This window comes from Anas acuta, chromosome 16 (assembly GCF_963932015.1).
Source record: "Anas acuta chromosome 16, bAnaAcu1.1, whole genome shotgun sequence".
Classification (NCBI taxonomy): Eukaryota; Metazoa; Chordata; class Aves; order Anseriformes; family Anatidae; genus Anas; species Anas acuta.
This window is the reverse complement of record NC_088994.1, coordinates 2,169,245-2,188,657: the sequence shown is the minus strand read 5'-3', so window position 1 is coordinate 2,188,657 and position 19,413 is coordinate 2,169,245. Positions and strand designations below refer to the sequence as shown.

Below are 19,413 nucleotides of genomic sequence, written 5' to 3'. Positions count from 1 at the left end.
TGCAAAAGAAGTATGGACAGGCAGCTGGCAGTCAATTACAATGAACTGGAGCAAGTGGTTATGCACAAGTATTTGATTGAAACGCTTTTCTCCCCCACTCCAAATGACAGTAGCATTATTTACACCGATAATAGATGGTTACATCTTTGGCTTTCTTTATACTGAGAGGGAACAGTATTTGCCTCTAGTAACTTATTCATGGGAAAAACTCCAGAAACCTGAGGGACAGAAATTCTCAGTCACCTACAATTCCATCGAGTTTTCTTCAAATGAGGATAATGTGATATATATATATATAGTAATATCCTTGAAACCCAACTGTTCAATGGACCAGTTTTTATGGAAATTTAAATGTTAATGTTCTTCTTTACACTTAGAACAATTAGGATCGGTTACCATACGTAAAAATATTAAGGTAGTATTTCCTTCCCCTACATTGCAAATCTAGAAGTACTTCAAAGGAAGCCATTGTAAGTAAGATGATACAAAAGGGTGATGTTTTCTCCAAGGACCTAACCTTAGTTATTTGTAAACCAGAAATAACAATGGAGCGTGCAGGTGGGGGGTAGGGTTGACATATAACAAAAACTTAGCAAAAACTTAAACACTTTCCAAGATACAACAGACACCATAAAATATACAGTGAGTCTTGCATCTTCACTGAAGTCAAGTTTTGTTGTAGATTACATGATTGCACAGTTCCTGCTATCCTGTTTACAAATATTCTTCTTTGTTGTAGAACACACCTGAAATAGTCCTTCTCACTCACCTTTGGATCGAGTGGAGATATCCATCCCCTCCACCACCTCCTGCTCTGCCTTTATTTCCTCTTCAGCCAAACTGCAGGAGTCAAAAAAGTGAATTAGAAGAGTTTTAGATTGTATTATTCCCATGTCTAACTTCATACATAGAAATTCAACATGACACTGTCAAATACAACTATATTAAGATTTCTGATGAAATTAAAGGTCTGCTGTTCGCCAGAGTATACACTGACCAGAACATAGAGAGAGGCAGTCCAGGTACACACGCGTGCTACATGTTACCCATCACAAAGGCAACATTTCCATATTAACAACAGCCTTGTAACATGAATGCCATTGTCTGTATAAATGGTATAGGGCAGACAATTCTCTTCCTTGTGCCTCCTCATCTAAGGCCTGTATAAGCTGTGTGAACAGACTCCTGCTAGTGTTTAAACACTCGCCTGCACCACTGAGCAGATTAGCTGAAGTAACAGATTTAGCAACAGAACATCTTGCAAAATTAGAATGTAACATGCAGTTTCAAAAACTATTAAAATATATAATTTCAAGGATTTTTAAATGAGACTCTATCAGAAAACTACATATTTATAATCCACTGACAATACAATTCCATTAATTATTATCTTTAATAAAGAATAAACAGAACTGAGTTGTTACTACCATTCAACCATAGGATCTTATACAGATGCTTTTAATTTATTCCAGGCAGGATTAAATGATTAATTAGATGAAAGAATAGAGCTGACTTGCTAGTATTTTACTTTCTTATAGTTATGCCATTCAGGAAAATAACTCAATACATTTTACTACTTAAGTCAGTTTGGAGAAGGACAATGGGAGATGAAAAAAAAATAAAAGTATTGAGCTACACACCAGTTCTGCAACTATGACTGCTGTAGATGAATGATAAAAGAAAACATGACGTTGAAGCAAGCCCAAATTCAAAATAATGGACAAATGCAGTTACAGTGCTTGAAGCAGGTATCATAGTTGTCTATTAATACCACTAAAGCATGACAGGCAAGCAGGATGTAGATCTTTTCCTCTGCAATGAGGATTTACTGTCTGGTTTGTTAACATAAGTTGTTGCTAATACCAGTTTATGTTGATACGGCAGACTGTGAGCTACTGCTGCTAAGAGTGGACTGAGATTTTCCCTTCAGCCACCCAGCAATAGGGACAGCTATTTCTACCATGAAGGCCAAGATGACAGCTAGAGACCTTTGCTTTAGCCAATACCATTAAATCTGCCTAAGGCAGCTAATCGGAGAGTTGAAGTAACAGGGAGGGCTTAGTTACATTTATAACAGAAAAACTCTTGAGACTGACAAACAGTTTGTATTAGCAGAAGTTTTGTTATTGGTGTAAGTTAAAACAGTTTTCTAAACAAAGTAAAACTTACCAGCAGAAGGACTTTTTAGTCTGGTATTCATCAAAACTACTTTTGAGCACCTATCAACTGTCAGGGGGTTGGGTTGGAATTCCTTTCTTATTTTAAACAGGACAGTTACATCAGCCAAAATTTTAAATACAAATTAACAGAGCTCAATGTATGGAAGACTCAAAGCTGAGAAGATCCATCAACTGCAGAAAATGTTATTTTATATTTGTCATTCATATATAGTAATAATTCACAAATTAATCACTTTAAAGTCATAAAACACAGAATACAAGTTCTGTTAATGATGCTGCTAATTCCAGGAGCACAGAAAGGGAGCCATGTGACCAGAACTATGGTAAATGTGTAGCACTGTTGACCATAGCACAATGTTTCTCAGATTTATTTTGCACAGACAAATTAAATGCACAGTAGACTTGACCATAATATGATGCTCACCGATTTACTATGCATGGGAAGATCAGTTATACTGTGCATTTGTTACATCCTTTCCCAGAAGGCCTCTAGCAAAGAGGAGCTGACAATGTGTGGCAGACACCAGAACTTGCCCTTGCCCCTTATCTTCCCTAAGAAATAAGGATGTATGGGCTTACAGGATGGGTTCGTTACTCTCTTCCCATGTTGCACAACTTTTCTTCTCTTTCCCCATATAAAATCCTATTTGATTACAGTTTGGTGATATGAAAAGAATGCTTTTTAAAAAATCGACTTGTAAATATAATACACACTAATTCTGTCAAGAGTGAAATAAATTGGCAGCACACATTACCTGTTTTAAAATACATATCCAGTTTCAGCCACAGATTAGAACATACACAGACGTCCGTTTGAAGTCTTAAGATCATTTTACACTGTCTGCTACTAAAAGAAAAGGTCTCTCCAATAGCTGACTTCATGTTCCAAAAATCATGTCAATTTTAACTGAATCAATGCTGTTATCTAGCTCACTGTGCAGCTAGATGTGCAGAAAAGAGGAAATGAGGATATAATGCGGGCAGGAGGGAGAAGGAGGCTGTTGGGACTGAAATACCCCTTAAGCAGGAGCTCAGGTTTAATTTACATTAAAATGATGATGTTCCAGACTCATCCAAATGCGTCAGATGCATTTTGTTCATAGAATCATTCAGGTTGGAAAAGACCTCTAAGGTCATCCAGTCCAACCCTTAACCTAGTCCTAAAGCCCACCACTAAACCATGTTACTAAATTCTACTCCTACATGGTTCTTGAAAACGTCCAGGGTGTTCAACCAGGGCTCAACCACTTCCCTGGGCAGCCTGTTCCAACGCTTCACAACCCTTTCAGTAAAGAAATTTCTCCTAATATCCAACCTAAACCTCCCCTAGTGCAACTTGAGGCCTTTTCACCTCATCTTATCACTTGGTGCTTGGGAGAAGAGCCTGATCTCCACCTCACTACAACTTCTTTTAAGGTAATTGTAAAGCACAGTAAGATCTCCCCTGAGCCTCCTCTTCTCCAAGCTAAACAACCCCAGTTCCCTCAGTCAGTCCTCACAGGACTCATGTTCCAGGCCCTTCAACAGCTTCATAGCCCTTCTCTGGGCACGTTCCAGCACCTCGATGTCCTTCTTGTAGTGAGGGGCCCAAAACTGAACACAGCACTCAAGGTGCAGCCTCACCAGAGCTGAGTACAGAGGGACAGTCACTCCTCTGGTCCTGCTGGTCACTCTATTTCTGATACAAGGAAGGATGCTGTTGGCCTTCTTGGCCACCTGGGCACACTGCTGGTTCATGTACAGCTGGCTAGCGACCAATACCCCCAGGTCCCCTTCTGCTGGGCAGCTTTCCAGCCACTCTTTCCCCAGCCTGTAGCCGTGCATGGGGTTGTTGTGCCCCAAGTGCAGGACCCGGAACTCAGCCCTGCTGAACTTCATACAATTTGCCTCAGCCCATTGATCCAGCCCATCCAGCTCCCTCTGCAGAGCTCCCTCCTACCTTCACGCCTAACCTGCCGTCATCTGCAAACTTACTGAGGGTGCACTCAATCCCCCCGTCCAGATCATTGGTAAAGATACTGCAGAGAACTTGTGCTAGCACTGAGTGCTGGGGGTACAACCTCAGGGGAACATGATACAACGAGAATAACACAACAGCTGCCCCAAGTCAGCATTAAACAGCTGAGCGTTGTGCATGAATACAGGGAGAAATGGGTGTGGCAGATCAATACAGCTGCTCAGGAGTGGGAACTGTTCCTACATCCCTGACCGAAGAAGCATAGAAAGTCAGAGCTGACTGAAGGTGCTTTACTCCTGTGGGCCCAAACCTAGCACCGCAGGGGTGTTACAGGTTAGGACTTCTAACATTTCTTCACTCAAAATCTGGCTCTTCTCATCTACTGAGATCAATTTTGGAAATTCAGCCAGCTCCCCTTTTAAAAATGTTCTTTCAAGAGATCTAAAGAAACAGGAAAAACATCCTTCAAAAGCAGTTCCAAGACAAACGAAGTATCTTGACTTGACACATCTCTGGTTTATCATATAGAAGATGATGTCTGAAGACTGCTTTTCCCAAAGACTTGTGGACAGAAATGTAAAAGAACAGTCAAAATGGATTCACCACTAGACACAAAGGTTATACATCTCTCTTAGCAATGGAGGTGCATATGTCCTATACACACATCTGCACACTGCTCTTCACCCCCAACTAACACAAAATTCAGCAATTATACAGTATACTATGAAAATTGACCTTTATACCTTTATAGGAGCAAATTGTATCTCCATTTCTCTATTACATTTAATCTCTCTCAACTGACAACAATGGCACAAACATTTAAGTAGGTATGAAAACTACTGTGATTATTCTAAAAAAAAAAAAAAAAACCATCAAAATGTTGGGGGGAGAGTTAAATAAGTGTGTTAGACTTAGCTATAAAAGATACTTAAAGTTCACAACTCTTCAGAAGCATCTCCCATTGTTTTATTTGCTGTAGTGTATTATGACTTGCACAACATGACATTGTTTGAATGGTAGTAGTGATGATTGTAGTGGTAATCTTTAAAACTCAAGCTTGCAAATACATGCTAGGAATTCACAGCAAGTTTACAGTAACTTTTCTAAAGCTGACAGATCTTTTCACCTTCGTACCTTCCATCATTACGAGCAATATTCTGAAAATGCTTTATACAGCACAAACTTCCAAACCCATAAATTTCATTAGCCAAAGATTTCAAATGAAATAATTCAAGAAAAACAGGTCCTTAGTAAGAGGTATCTTCTTATTACACATAATGAAAATAAAATGAAAATCAAGAACAGCAGCAAAGTAAATATAAACATCTATTTTTCTGTAAACAATAACTGTGTGATCAAGTAGGCCAGTCTAGAGAGTTGTATTTTGAGGGGATTTCATTTTTGCAGGGCTTAGAGATGCTATTTCAGATAGCATGCATTACTATCATGCATGTGTATTATTAATGTGATGCCCTCAGGTTGCGGCTCAGAAATGATGCTGCTATGTAGGCAACTAGGTAACCAACTGAATACAGAAAATACCTTGTATCATTCTGTATGTTACTCTTATTCTCTTATTTCCTTATGAAGATGAATGAATAAAGAGGAACATACTTTAAGAACACAATTGAAATTCAAGCACTGCCAGTTTCACTGTCAATTGACTAGAGCACCAATTAATCATTTAAAGCTTCCCTACTAGTGTGGACAAAACTTACTTTAAAAAAGAAATTGTTTCCTAAAATGTTGAACTGATTTGTTTCATACAAATCATCTTAACATGTCTGAATGAGAGGGGAAGGGGTGGAGGTTATTCCTTTGGGGATAGTTGTGGACAGAAAGAAAAAAAAATGAGGATTGCAAACATACAGGATTTACTGATACTTCAGTTAAAAATAATAATAATAATAAAAAAAAATAAATAAATAAAAAATAAACAACCTTAGCTGCACAATTTTTAAATACATTCTCTATTAATCTATTAACATGAAGAGTCTTGTTTTGTTTGAATGAAATTCAGTTTTCCAAATTTCAGACAAGAAATACTGCTTCTGTTTAGGAAAATAATTCCTGTACTATTAGTATTTATCTAAAAAAAAAATGTACATACACAAAAATCTTTAAACCTGCCCTGATCTATATAAACTACCAAGAGCAATTAAAAGTTGCAGATGAACTAGTGCACCTTGACATTTAACCAAGTAAAAACTGACAGATATGGAAAACCACTTGAAAACAGCCAATGACCATATACACAGCCTAGATCTACATTAGGGAATAAGCACATCAATCTAGAATTATGTATTTATGGAATTCATTTTCCCTTTTAATTAATAGAAAACAATCAAACAAAAAAAAAAAAACACACTGATTTAAAACTATAAGCACTAAAACTGAATTTCATCCTTAAGATAATTCCTGCCTCTCCCATATCACATTTGTGAGTAGCAAATATAAACAATGATTTCAAAAAACTGCATTCAATAAAAATTTGAAAAAAAATATTTGCATGCCATTGCTGAATAAATAGCAGCTTTGTATAAGCACTCACCTATAACAGTCTCTTACTCATCGGTAGCTATGCTATTTATGCAGGATTCTTAAAATGGCGTCTGACAGCACTGCACTGCCTCATTCCTGTACTGTAGTTAAAATGGTAGCAGTTTATTCAATAACAGTATCTCTTGTTTAAACAGCAGTGCTGTATTCAAAGCAACCATCTAAATACCAGAAATGATATGAAGTACGACAAAAGCATACCTGACATCTGAATGTTTATCTAAAAAGACATAAGACAGAGTTTTGTGAAGTCACAGGTTACTAGGGAAAATCACTCAATTTTAGATTCACTCTCCAGTTTGAGCCTCTCATATTTTAAGTTTCCTTTTGTAGAATCCCCTGCAAAATGCTCCATTTATACTAAGCAATTAAGGTACACAAAATGTTTATTCAGCTGTCTGTATAGAGTAATGTTTAAGCTATTTACCTCTGCTGACATGCAGAGCCAAAATAGATATTTTTAATTTAAAGGACATGCAATTTCTTTTTAAAACCTTACTCTTTATCCAGTACATTCAAAATAGTGCCACAAAAGAGAAAATCTGGGGCAGGAGGGAGAACCTTGGTGTTATACGGTCCTCTGTAAGACTATAAACTAGAACTGAGGCCCAAGCAAGGCAACAAGAATAGCTATAGAATTCAGAAGCCAAAACCATAATTTGAGAACAATCATGTTTGAAAACAAAGGTTTATACTGGCTACATTAAGGATGTTGACATTCTGCTACAACATAATTTTAATCTCACAGTATTAAACAGATGGCACAACAACTACCAGTAAGGGGTTAACATAAGGATGACAAACAGCTATTAAATAAATAAGTTTCCGTTTCTATGTAGCAATTTCTAAATTAGAATTTAACCCATGAATATGGGACACATTTGTTAAGAAAAAGTACTAAAAAATACTTTCTAAAGACAATTTAAAGGGCCAAGCTATGTGGCCTACTACAATGGTTTTCAGCCTGTGGTCTACAGACCCCTCAGAGCCTATGTAGTACTCTCCCTGGGTATTGCAGAAAATAGGTAAATCAAACCTATTCTATTAGGCTTAAATTCGTTGTAACAGGATTCATATGCTCATGGGAAAATGTAAGGGATACACAAATAACAAAATTTCAAAATTGATGTCTTAGTGAATAATACAATATTCTACATGGGCAAAGGTTACGTTCAACTTTCATGATATTTATAGGATTCAGATCAGTATCCTGAATTCCAGACAAAGAAGAGGAGCACTTTCACAGAGATTTATCACCCTTTATCCAACTGTGCTGAAGTGGCACCATTACTATGCAAAACTGACCATCACCGATCACTTTCCAGCTACTGGATCCACATGACCAATACACTTGAAAACAAAGCAAAAAGAAAATCAAGGAAAGCCAAAACCAACAAACAAACAAAATACCAGAAGTGATATCACAAAATGGGAGACATCTCACGAAGAAGAGCCAACTGAAGTTTGTGAACACTGATATGAAGAGGTAAATTTATAACTCAATCTATTTTTGATTTTTGAGCATGAAGTCCCTTTTAGTACGTGCCTCTTTAGTATCACTGTAGGTTTTGCCCTACATTTCAATATTCCTGCCTGAAGAGAGAGGGAAAAATGTCACATTTGGAGTGGTTTATACTCTGCACTTTTTTCATTCTCAGTATGTTAAGTAGTGTCATTTGTTTAAAGAAATCATTCATTTTTCCCTAGTACTATTTAGCTTCCAACTAAAACAGCTTGCCTGGGAAGAATGAGGGAGGCATGTAGCTTTTAAAAGGTACTGTTTGCATCGTAGCTTATAATCCGGATCACTCCTTTGTTTTTCCCCCACTGCATTCTTTGTCCAACTAATTATAAAAGTAACTGGATGCTGGCACTAAATAATAATGGCTAATCATACTCATCCTGGACGATACAAATTACTCGTTAGTAGCCAGAAAACGTAAAGTGCAATTATACGATTAACTGCTAGTTACATTAGAATAATGGCCATTTACTAGAAGCTGAATAAACCTCAGCTACACTGCTTCGTATATGTTCTATCTAATTGTGAAATTCCCAAGATCCAGTCCTATAAAATCTTGGGCAGAAAGAATATGTGCTTTTCCCCCATGACTATCACTTTAACAAAACCCTATATTCCATCTGTCCTGAACAGCAGAAAATCTGCAGAGTGCTTCTTATTATGCAATCTATGAAAGTGAGTGATAGCATCGTACCTTGACAAAGCACCAAAAATACATGAAATTCTTCAGCTTGGCTGAATTTGCTTTACTTAGGTGGAACAAAGATGGTAGAAATTTCCAGAAGGCCTTTCTCAGTCTTGCCACTGCAATTGTCAATCTTTAACCTACCCTCTGCTTCTATTGGCTCGAGTACTCCATGGAGCAGCGCGATTGGGCTGATCTGTAAAACAACACTGCTGTCTCTACCTTGCCTCAGACATCTTGCTGCAATGCAGACATTTATTTTTTGTGAACTATAAAAGAATTATATTTGAGTGATTAAAAATAGTGAACCTTAACAGACTCACGATGCTATGTTTCATTTCATGTACAAGGGCAGCTTACACAAATATGCTTCACTGTCAGCAATGTGTCTGGAGGTGCAGATTTGAAACAGATCCTAGTTTAACAAAACCTGTGGGAGCCATTTTAATACAAGCTTTTTGATTGCAGATCACTTACTCCTGCTTCCTCACATTAAACAAATATTATGTTGTTCAATTTTTAAGACTGAAAGTAAACTGCTAACGTGTATAAACTAGTGCTACAAAAATTATATCCAAATGTAATTTCTGTTTTTAGCAATTGAAGAACGAAGAACAGAATAACTTCTTAGCTGTGTTAGCACCTTTATGTATGCTGAAAAATGCATTAAAATTGCAAACAAAACTGCTATCACATGAAACTCAGAGGTACAACCCAGCAGTGTTTTAGGTTGCAAATTGAACTAGAGATTCTTACAATGTAATTTATTTTTTTTTTTCGGGGGGGGGGGGGGGGGGAAGTAAGCTAAGTGAGGTACTCAGAGTAACATACACAGGCAAACAACTAAGCAGAGGTAAATGCCTATGTTACAGAATGTTATCTTGGTAACCTTCCATAGAAGTTAACATGCAAGTGCACCTAGGTGCAGTCATTTTCAAAGCTACCTGAGCTCTACGTTCTTTCCTAAAATCATGAAAGTGTGTGAACTGCCAAAAAATAGCGCAAAAATTACATTAAAGCACAAAACAGCATCTTTCCTCTGCTTTTGTAATGTTTTTCATGATCACTGAAAAGCTACTTGTTAAAACAAGCATGCAAAGGTTACGATTAAAAGCTTAATAAAGGGCACAAAATGTTCTAAATCAGTTATGAATCAAGCAAGCTTATCTGAGATTATGCTTTGTATACTATCAAAAACATACATTCATTAAGTACTATTTACTTTACTTTGTAAGGTCATTTCATTGCTGAGTACTAGCGCTTTCATCACACCTCACAAACCTAATGAACAACCAAACTGCGCTTTACCCTACAAAAATGGTAATTAAGGATCTACAAACAAATAGCAAGTAGAATATTTTTCACTGGCCTGAGGTAAACAGTAAGTATAAGCTTCAAACTTCAGAAGCAAATTATCAAAAAAAGACGTGCATTCAAATTGGAACAGTTTACATGTACAAGTCCCTTAAAATGGACGCTAAACAAATCGGATTTTTTTTTATATGGCTAACCACTAAAATCACTTCATCTACTGGACTAACTGAACCAGTAAAAGCAAAATGTTTGGAAAACTATAAAAAATGTTCAGAGTAGCATGCTGCTTACTTACCAACTGTTCAAGCACCCATCTCATTTTTCCAGTTAAGAAGATACAACAGGCTGGCAGATTTGGGAATTGATCAAAAAGGAATTTCTTGAAATAATTACGTAGCATTAAACCAAAAGTTAAAAAAGACAAAAAAAAAATAAGAACGAACAACATGTACTACTGTCATGAACCACAGATGATTTTATATCCTCTGGACTCCACAACAGAACTGTGGCTGATACAGTGTAAAACAAAAAGGCACAGATAAAAGGTACATTAGTTTATTCAAACTATGTAAAAGAAGAAAGCTAACAGTTCAAAAGCATTTTCCATAAAGAATCAGATTTGTAAACTGATGCACTGCTGCATTTTATTGAGCAGCTACCCATTTCCAAAATCTGCAGCATAAAAACTCCCTTTTAAAGGAACAAAATATTAACCATACAGTGTCTCTCAGAAAGAGAAACACATTGTATTAATTATTCCTGCAAGAAAAAGAATTCAATAATCGTTTTAAGTTAAGATAAGCTGCATAAAAAACATGATGCAACAGCACACCACCACCTAGGCCCAATATCTACAATCTGCCATTAGCACTTTTTGCTGATGTCTAGGTTTTTAAAAATCCCGTATTTTTTCATAGATAACTTATCTTAGCTATTCCATTCACTGTTTAGAAAGGTAAACTTGCCTGTTCTTCTGTCTGCCATTATCCCTGCTTGACTCCCTGTAGGGCAGTTAAATGCATCTGCTCCCTAGCTTCCATTTTCTCTTCAGCAGGCATGTGACACAACAGACAATAGTGCTGGCAAACTGCTCAGAGAGAGAAAGCTTCTTTGGAAAACCAGGATCTTGTTAAATTCTAAAAACACCATCCTCCTGTGCAGAAGTAGGTATGCCAAGGTTTTGCCAGTCTGTAAAATAAAGCTGTGGCTAATGGCTACTAACCATGTGACCCAAGAAAGCAAATTTAAACAGTTTCAACTTAATAAAGTGCTGTGGTGTGAGTTTTGCACAACAAATCACAGAGAATCACACTCTCAACCCACAACTCATAGGTCTTAGAGAAAAAAAAATGTAAAAAGTAAGGCTTACCTCTGTGGATGCATTGTTAACACAGTGTTATGTCAATACTTATAAAACATGGAGGACAGGCTCTCAGTACTCAGACAGAAAGGGCTTGGCACTTCAGCTTGATGATCTGTCTTCCCAATAAAAGCTAATCCTGGATTGGCTACTTTGCTAAATCTGAATGTAAAGCTTCAGGGGATTGGCTGAAACACTTCCTGAGCGATTATCTTTGTGCAGCTCTGGCAAGCAGGAGCCATCCTGTGCAGAGAGGAGACAGGCTAAGCTAGGCCCGTGGCAGCAAAAGAAACTTGGGAAGGGCCCCCAAATATCCACCTCCCCTATAAAATACACAGATTTTCAGGCCGAGGGAGGTGATCGCCAACTGCCTGCCTGAGCAAGCGTGCCCCAGCACGCCGCTGCTGAAGGCAGTTGGATATTTTAAACCTGAGGAAGGAAGAGTTCACCCAGGTCACAAAAGCTACGCGTTCCAAACAAAACGCTAAATTCACTTATCTGGTGGCCCGCAACGGGTTGCACGGGGAAAGCGAGGCCACAAGAGGACAAAACATACTGGAAGTGAACGTGCACAGGAGGAACGGAAAAAAACACGTGGAAATTCGGGGAGAATCCTGCACACCAACACCCGCTGGAGCAAGCACACGCTGACAGCGCGAGTGTTTTACATACTGCACGCCAAGCCCTGCATGGGAAAAACCTGACGGCTGATTTCTACAGAAACTAAGATACAATAGGAATTGCATTCTCAAAGAGGGCCGTTGGCATTCATTGCGTGCCTTCCCCGTTTATAAAAAATGCTGCAGCGAACAGCCCAAAATATCAGTATCGCACCAGATACTGTATTCTCAAATTCCCGCCCCCCCCTGTGGCCCCCACCTTTCAGCCAGCTAGGGCTGGCTGTTCAACAAAAATCTGACTTCCGTATGAGTCGGCTGCAGCTGCAGTTTCCTGTCTATTAACCCTGTAGGACTTGGTACTTTTTAAGATACAAGGCAGGCCCTAAAAAGAAGTAGAATTCTTTACGTGGCACACTATCAGTGTGCGTTCACAAAAATGTTAATAGAGCTGTCCAACTTTTTTGTTTGTTTTTTTTGCTTTACCTTTTATCTTCTACTGAAATTCTGCAAATGAAACAAAATGAGAAAACAGCATGTAAGTGATCCATTTGATCTCGAGCCAATTCCCAAACATTTAATTCAAAAACGTATTAATTCCTTTTCCTAAAATTCTGTGATTCAGTTCTCTTTCCTAATGCAGTGAAAGTGGGAGGATTTATCACTGTGCCAGGAAGGAAGAAAGTGTCGACTCCACAAGTATTTCAAAGGTCAAATCTTTAGAAATGCCCTGCCAAGGCATTGCATTCTGTTCAGAATTTTGCGTCTGTATTAGGTAGTTAGGTATTAGCATTCTATAGCCATCAACAAATTATAATGGAAATTGTAGATGAAAAGGTGATTCTGACACATGCTGCATATTATCAAAGGATTATTTCTACAACAAGAAAAACTAATGGAGTTGTAGAGAGAGAACTTCAATATTAAAGCAAAAATTATCAAATGAGCTGAAATAACAAAAGCAAAATAAACATCATGCCAATAGATTTAAAATTGAGTGAAAATGATTATAGAAACCCCTCTCCCATAAATCAAGGCCAGTTGCAAACAAAATATATGCACTTCACTATCTTTACCCGAGTGCAAATTATGCCAGAAACAGTCACCACAAATAAGGCTTATGCCCCCCTTAGCTCCAACCAGCATCTTTCACAATATAACTACTTTACCATACAAACCTCTTTGCTTGTGAGCTGACATAACTCATACCTATGCTACCCAGTAAAACTAATACTGCTACGCTGCATTGTCCCACACTGAATTCAGATTATTTCTTGAGATATCATTGTCAAAGGAAAACTGCCAAACCATCCTATCACCATGCTTACATTTTTTTTGTGTTCCTGTGCTTTAGGCCGCAACAGTGGATTAACAGCCCAGAGTATAAATTCTCATCTCATAAGTAATTCTGGAGTCCCTGCTGGAAGCATTTTCCCTTTTTAGCTTTGGCAACGTTTTTCAGGGCAGGGAGCAGGAAGGCTCATGGATTACACTGGCAGCTTGTTCTGTTTTAGGAATGTAGCAGAAACAAGAGTGCTGCTATAAAGGGAATCGTACAGCCCACTGCAGCAGCAAGAAAGCACTGGAAATGCATGACATTCAAATGAACACTTGCATCAGTTTTAACAGTTTAAATCATTCAAGATCAGTTTCTTTTTTTTATTGTATACCTAAAGCTCTATGCCACTCAGAGATACCAGCCCCCAACGCACAAATATCCAAATGTTGATCTATGAAGTATATCTAAGTAAGAGAGGATTATTGGCCATTAACATTGATGCTCATTAATTGACTGCTCTACTTCAATATTATTCTATTTATTAAATATATATCCTAATGCCAATGAAGTACAGCAAGGGAGTAAAACTTAACACACTGAATTTGTGCATGCCTTGTGCTAACCCAGACCTGACTCTGAGGATGCAGCAGCGCTGATGGTGGCTGGGAACACTGACAAACTGACACACTTGGACTGATAGGAGAGAAACAGCATGCAGCAGACAGAAGCAGTCTTAGAAAAGGCCTAGAGTCCTATCCTCTTGATTCAAGAAAATGGTGGCCCAAATGCAAATGAAAAATTTACAATCCTTCAGTGATTAACAAGAACAAGGATGAAAACATAGAAAGTAAATCTGACAACTGCATTCAGCCGTTAGACATGCTATTAAAGTAGAAAAAATAATTCTGTCAGGAATCAGGAGGGAAAAGCATTAAATATCCTTCTCTTTGTTTTCTTGTCCCTACATACACTTTACAACTGGAGATACAAGCCCAGCAAAACAACACACAGGTACATCTGGAAAACTCAGAAGATTCTGTCTGTTAAGTTACAATGAACTCATGTCCTGCGCGACTGATTATTTTACATAGGAGTGGTGATTTTTTTTGGAGGGGGAAGGGAAGGAAGGGAAAGGAAAAGAAAACAAAAGAGAGAGACAGGGGAAGCTAAAAGCTTTGTTAAAGCAGAAGAGAGGGCGGAGAGATTAGCTAGTATTTGTCCTTTTCAGTGCTTTGGAGATGCTAAGGGAAAACATGGCTGTGATGCAGGGGGGAAAAGAAAAAAAAAAAAAAAAAAAAAAAGCTAAAGAGAGAAACCAAGGGAAAGATGGAAAGCACAGATACAATCAAAAGGAAATTAAAGATAACAATGTTAGAAATGCAACCTACTATATTTAGAGTTCTTTGCAAAGAACTGTGCCCACTGTGCTGAATCTCCAGAAAGTGCACACATCAAACACCATTGTCAAAAAGAAAGAAAAAAAAAACAAAAAAGAAAGAAAAAAAAAACATTGTCAAAAAGAAAGAAAAAAAAACACTATACTGCTAAATAATTTTTTATGAGGCTTTCCAGTATATAAGTCACACCACCAAGGAAGAGAATTTTTTTATGTGACAGAAGCAGGGGTTTTGATATATGCCCCTACAGGAAGCAGACAGTTATTCACAGTCCCCCGAAAAATAAGTACTGTAGGGTGAAAGTATCAGTGGCAGAAAGGGATACATAGGTGATGGACAAAAGATGAAGCTTTAGAAATAACATTTTGAACAGATACACAAAAGGAAGAATGTCATATTGTCAAAGGATTAGCAAAACACAAGGGAAAGACGTTGCATTTAAGGGCTTTTAGCTTCATCCTGCATTTCCAAGTCATTGACTGAGAATGCTAATTTCTAGATTAGAAACATGAAATATTGTACTTCAGTATCCTTCCTTTAAGAGTCCCCTTTCCCCACCCCCTTCTACACTTTAATCTGAATCTACCCAAGTATCAGTAACTGCTTAAAGACCAGAGGACAAGACTGCCAGCTGACAAAGAATCCAGCAAGATCTGGAAAGACAGCTCTTGAAATTTTAGAATCATGCTGGATGCTAAATTTATTAACTTGCCTAAGAAGGCTGGTAATTCTGTCAATTACACCAGAAGGTGTACTGCTGGAGAACTCCATTTGTCCTGGTGAATAACATCTTTGCATACTTTTGATTTAGGTTACTTGTGGATGACACTGATAAATCACTGTCTAGGGATTAAAATTCTGATTTTGTTTGTAATACACACTGAATGTCTGGAGCATTATGAAATTTTCTTTTGACAGCCTTTTTAACTACTGCCTCATGTACGTTTGCTTCCAAAGAAAATCTCCATTAATGTTCAATCATCTGTCAAAATCTTCTTTTTTATCCAAAAAAAACAAAAAAACAAACAAAAAAAACCAACAACAAAACACAAAACCAGACCCTTGAGCCTTGTTTTAGCAGCTGTACCTATTTCAAAAGAGGTGCTATGGCCTATGTTATCTTAAAGCATAAGGCCATGTATTTAATCTCTTTCACCCCTAGATTAGATTTAACAGCTGTGAGTAGGGCTGTTGGATATCCTATATAGAACAGGATTTTTGTTAGTATACGTTTAAATTGGATGTTCTATAGGAAAGCCTACCAGATATAATTTATTTTGCATTTGATCTGCAACCAAATACTTTTTTTTTAGTTACCCGGAAAGCTGCTGCGTGACATATGCAGATATACTGCATGTCAGACCTAAAGCATATCCACCTTGCAGCTGAACCACACCGGAGTGCATGTGAATTTATCATGGCCAGACTGTACTAACACAGTGATGAGCCCAACTCACTGCACATGCAAGGCTTGTGGGTATCAGGATGTAGAAACCCTGCATGAGAACTGCATACAAAATCCTGAAAGAAGTCTGTGTTTCACCAAGGGGTTCTAATGTCCAAGTGCAAGACATCCTGCATATAGCATTTACTCTGATATCATGGCCTTCCCAGGAAAACAGAGGAGTCACTACTGCTAGGGAAGAATTATTTAGGACAGACTCTAGATAACGCTAAACCATAGTCCCATTACTATGGTTTAAATTTTTCTTCTTATTTTATTTTTTCACACAGCAACTGCTTGGTTTACATTTTAAATCATAAAATTGGCTTTTTTTTTTCCCCTTCTGTCATTAGATACAAGAGGTTTTTGTTGTTGTTGTTTTGTTTTTATTGTTGGTTTTGATGGTCTGTTTTTTATATACAAGATGATTATCTCACATAGGAGTCCATCAGCTAAAGCTCATACCAAATATTTAAAGGGATGGAATTGCAAGCATTCTGTCACCACAGCCATTTTCCTCTCACCTATACATACACTTCATCACAGCCCAATGCAGGTCTAAACTGCATCACTCTTACCTAGAACCTATTCCGTACTATTCCATCCAGTAAATTTGCAGGCTGGCTTCAGTTTTAAGCCAAGTTTTAAGTCTCTTTTAATTTTTTTAGTCTTTTTAAAGTTTTTTTAGTTTTTTAAGTCTTTTTAAGACTCTTTATTCCAATGTCTATATTTATCTCACTTTTCTAGTTTGCCTTTCAAGTATAGTTTCTTTTTCCACCACAAATGCTCAATCCTATCACTTTCACAAAAGCTTAATGCATAGTTTCACCAACTTTTTTTTTTTTTAATTAGAAGTACTAACTTGAGCATCTCCTCATTCCTTACAACCATAGCAGGCAGCTCAATCATGCTGCTTGCAGAACTGTATGTTTACATGGTATCAGTATGGTTACATGGAGAACAGGATCAGTGAATCCAATATTTACTATGCTAACTTTAACCCAGGAAAAACACCAATTCACAATAGTTCACAACGTTGCTGCAATAGTACATGTAGGGGCATGACTAAGAGGACAGGAGTGAGCAGCTTGAGATAACTTAAAGAATCATTATGACCAAAAGAAATTTTTGTGAAACTACACGCTGAAGCACTGGATCTACATTTTTACATTATTAACTATGTTCTGTTCACGCCTAAATGACACTTTAGATCTGTCCTCATCTCCTCAACCTTGTGAAAGGGCAGGAGGAAAGAAAGCCTTTAAAATATAACCACATCTCTGAGAAGAAGCAAGACTTTTTTCCAGTTGTGGCATTGCCTTGTGAAGCCAGGGGAAAGACTTGCCCATAATCAGCACATATTTCACTCACAGTAATTAACATCTCCATAAAGAGTTGAATTAATTTTAGAACTTTTACAGATTGTTATTTTTCATGCACTGTTGGACTTGCAGACAATGTCAACTAAGCCCTCCTTATCAGGTGACAGGTATGAGGACTTGACTGAATTAACGCCACTGTAAAGTTGTTTCAAAAAGGGTTTTACTGTAAGGAATACACATCAAAGAACATAATTCTGAAAGAGAAGAAGAAATCAAGCTGTATTTATTCTGCTTGCCAATAACATAGTAAGACCCAAGTGTGTGTGTTAATTAGGTATACAAGTAAGTCTTAACTACTATAAGACTAGTCTGCAAGCTTTTTCACTAAATGAGCTTCACTACACTTTTATTTTTCCTAAACCAAGAAACCCTCACATAACATTAGAGTGAACAGATGTCAGATGTAAGGGATTCAAAAATGAGACTGTATGCAACATTTCAACCACATGAGGAACCACAGAATGAAAGTATAGGGGAAATGTATTTATTTCTGTGTTTAAGTTACAATAGGCCCAAGAAGAACTCAAGCAAAATGTCAGTTTACCTCTTTATAAAGCATTATTCTGACTTATTGTACAATGGTCTTGCCTAATCCTCACTTTTAAACATTTGCTGGAATGTAACAGCACAATGCATGCTTGAAAACAAGTTGTGATATTACTCTGTCATTAGATATCCAGGAAATACCAAGATATTGCAGAAGTGCAAAAAGAAATTTCTGAAATTGTTTCTTAAGCAACTCTATACAACATCCATTCATAGACTGTTGGAGGATAAAATTAGTACTGTGACCCTTGTTTTATTGTTCTTCTCTCCATCCCTCAGCTGTATTTCTCTTAAAAGCACCTTGGATTCCAGTCCTGCATTGTTAATCTCCTAAATATCTGCATTCAGATAAAACTACTCCTTCTTTCAAGGGATGTAAGAATATTTTGAAACAACAGCCAGTTCTGGACAATAGCAAACATTTTAAGAAATAAAAAAAAAAATCAGGAAAATTAAAAATTATTTGCTAGCTGTTATAATTAAGTTCTAATTTACAGTGCATTTTTGTTCATCTTTATATGATAACAGAAAAAAAGCAACAATAAAAATATAAAAGGTAAAACTGTACCAACAATTCTATTAAGATAGAAATACCTACAAATTAAGATAAATTATATGAGCTACATAAAGACTGACAAACGAAACGTTTGTGACTTAGACCACCAAAATTGTCTAACGTGAATACAGATTAGCTGTAGTTCTGCTCCGGTAGTTACATGATTGTAAACCTCACCTACAAGAGCTAATTCACAAGGATGAATACACTTTTTAAACTGCAAATTTATCAAACCAGAGACATTATTTGCACATATGTTTAGGGCTTAGCTCCCAAATAATGCCTTAAAATTTTATGAAACAAGATCATTATTATGTAGGAGCTTACCGACACTGAACAGGTTCTATTACTCCCAACCTCATTCCCAACCACTTATTCCAACTCCTTCCATCACACTGGATTTTCTGTTTGTATAAGCAAGAAGTGAGACAGTTCTGTTTGCTCAATTTGCAGGAAACTGAATCCAACAGCAAGGTTATATTCTGCATCCACCAATAGTGACTGAAGGTTGTCCCTTTCAACAACTGGGGGTGGTTAGATCACGTTGTCTGTACTGCCCCCTCTGTTCCCCAAAAGACACTGCTACGAAAAGAAAATTACACAGATATTTGACAG

General features: G+C 37.4%; 1 protein-coding gene across 7 annotated transcripts in view; it reads right to left on the bottom strand.

Annotated features, from left to right (window-relative positions):
* Positions 1-19,175, bottom strand: part of ZMYND8 (zinc finger MYND-type containing 8) — a 65,123-nt gene extending 45,948 nt beyond the window's left edge. For 6 of the 7 annotated variants that reach the window (XR_011102003.1, XR_011102002.1, XM_068700736.1 and 3 more), the window contains exons 1-2: positions 19,126-19,175; positions 770-840 (exon numbers count right to left, since the gene is read on the bottom strand). Coding sequence is in view for 5 of the 7 variants with exons in the window: in XM_068700736.1 (XP_068556837.1) it covers positions 770-840; positions 19,126-19,160 (106 nt within the window). In the remaining 2 variants the exon portion in view is untranslated. The remainder of the gene's footprint in view (positions 1-769; positions 841-19,125) is intronic. The other variant, XM_068700738.1, reaches the window with a different exon arrangement.
* Positions 19,176-19,413: the final 238 nt, after the last annotated feature.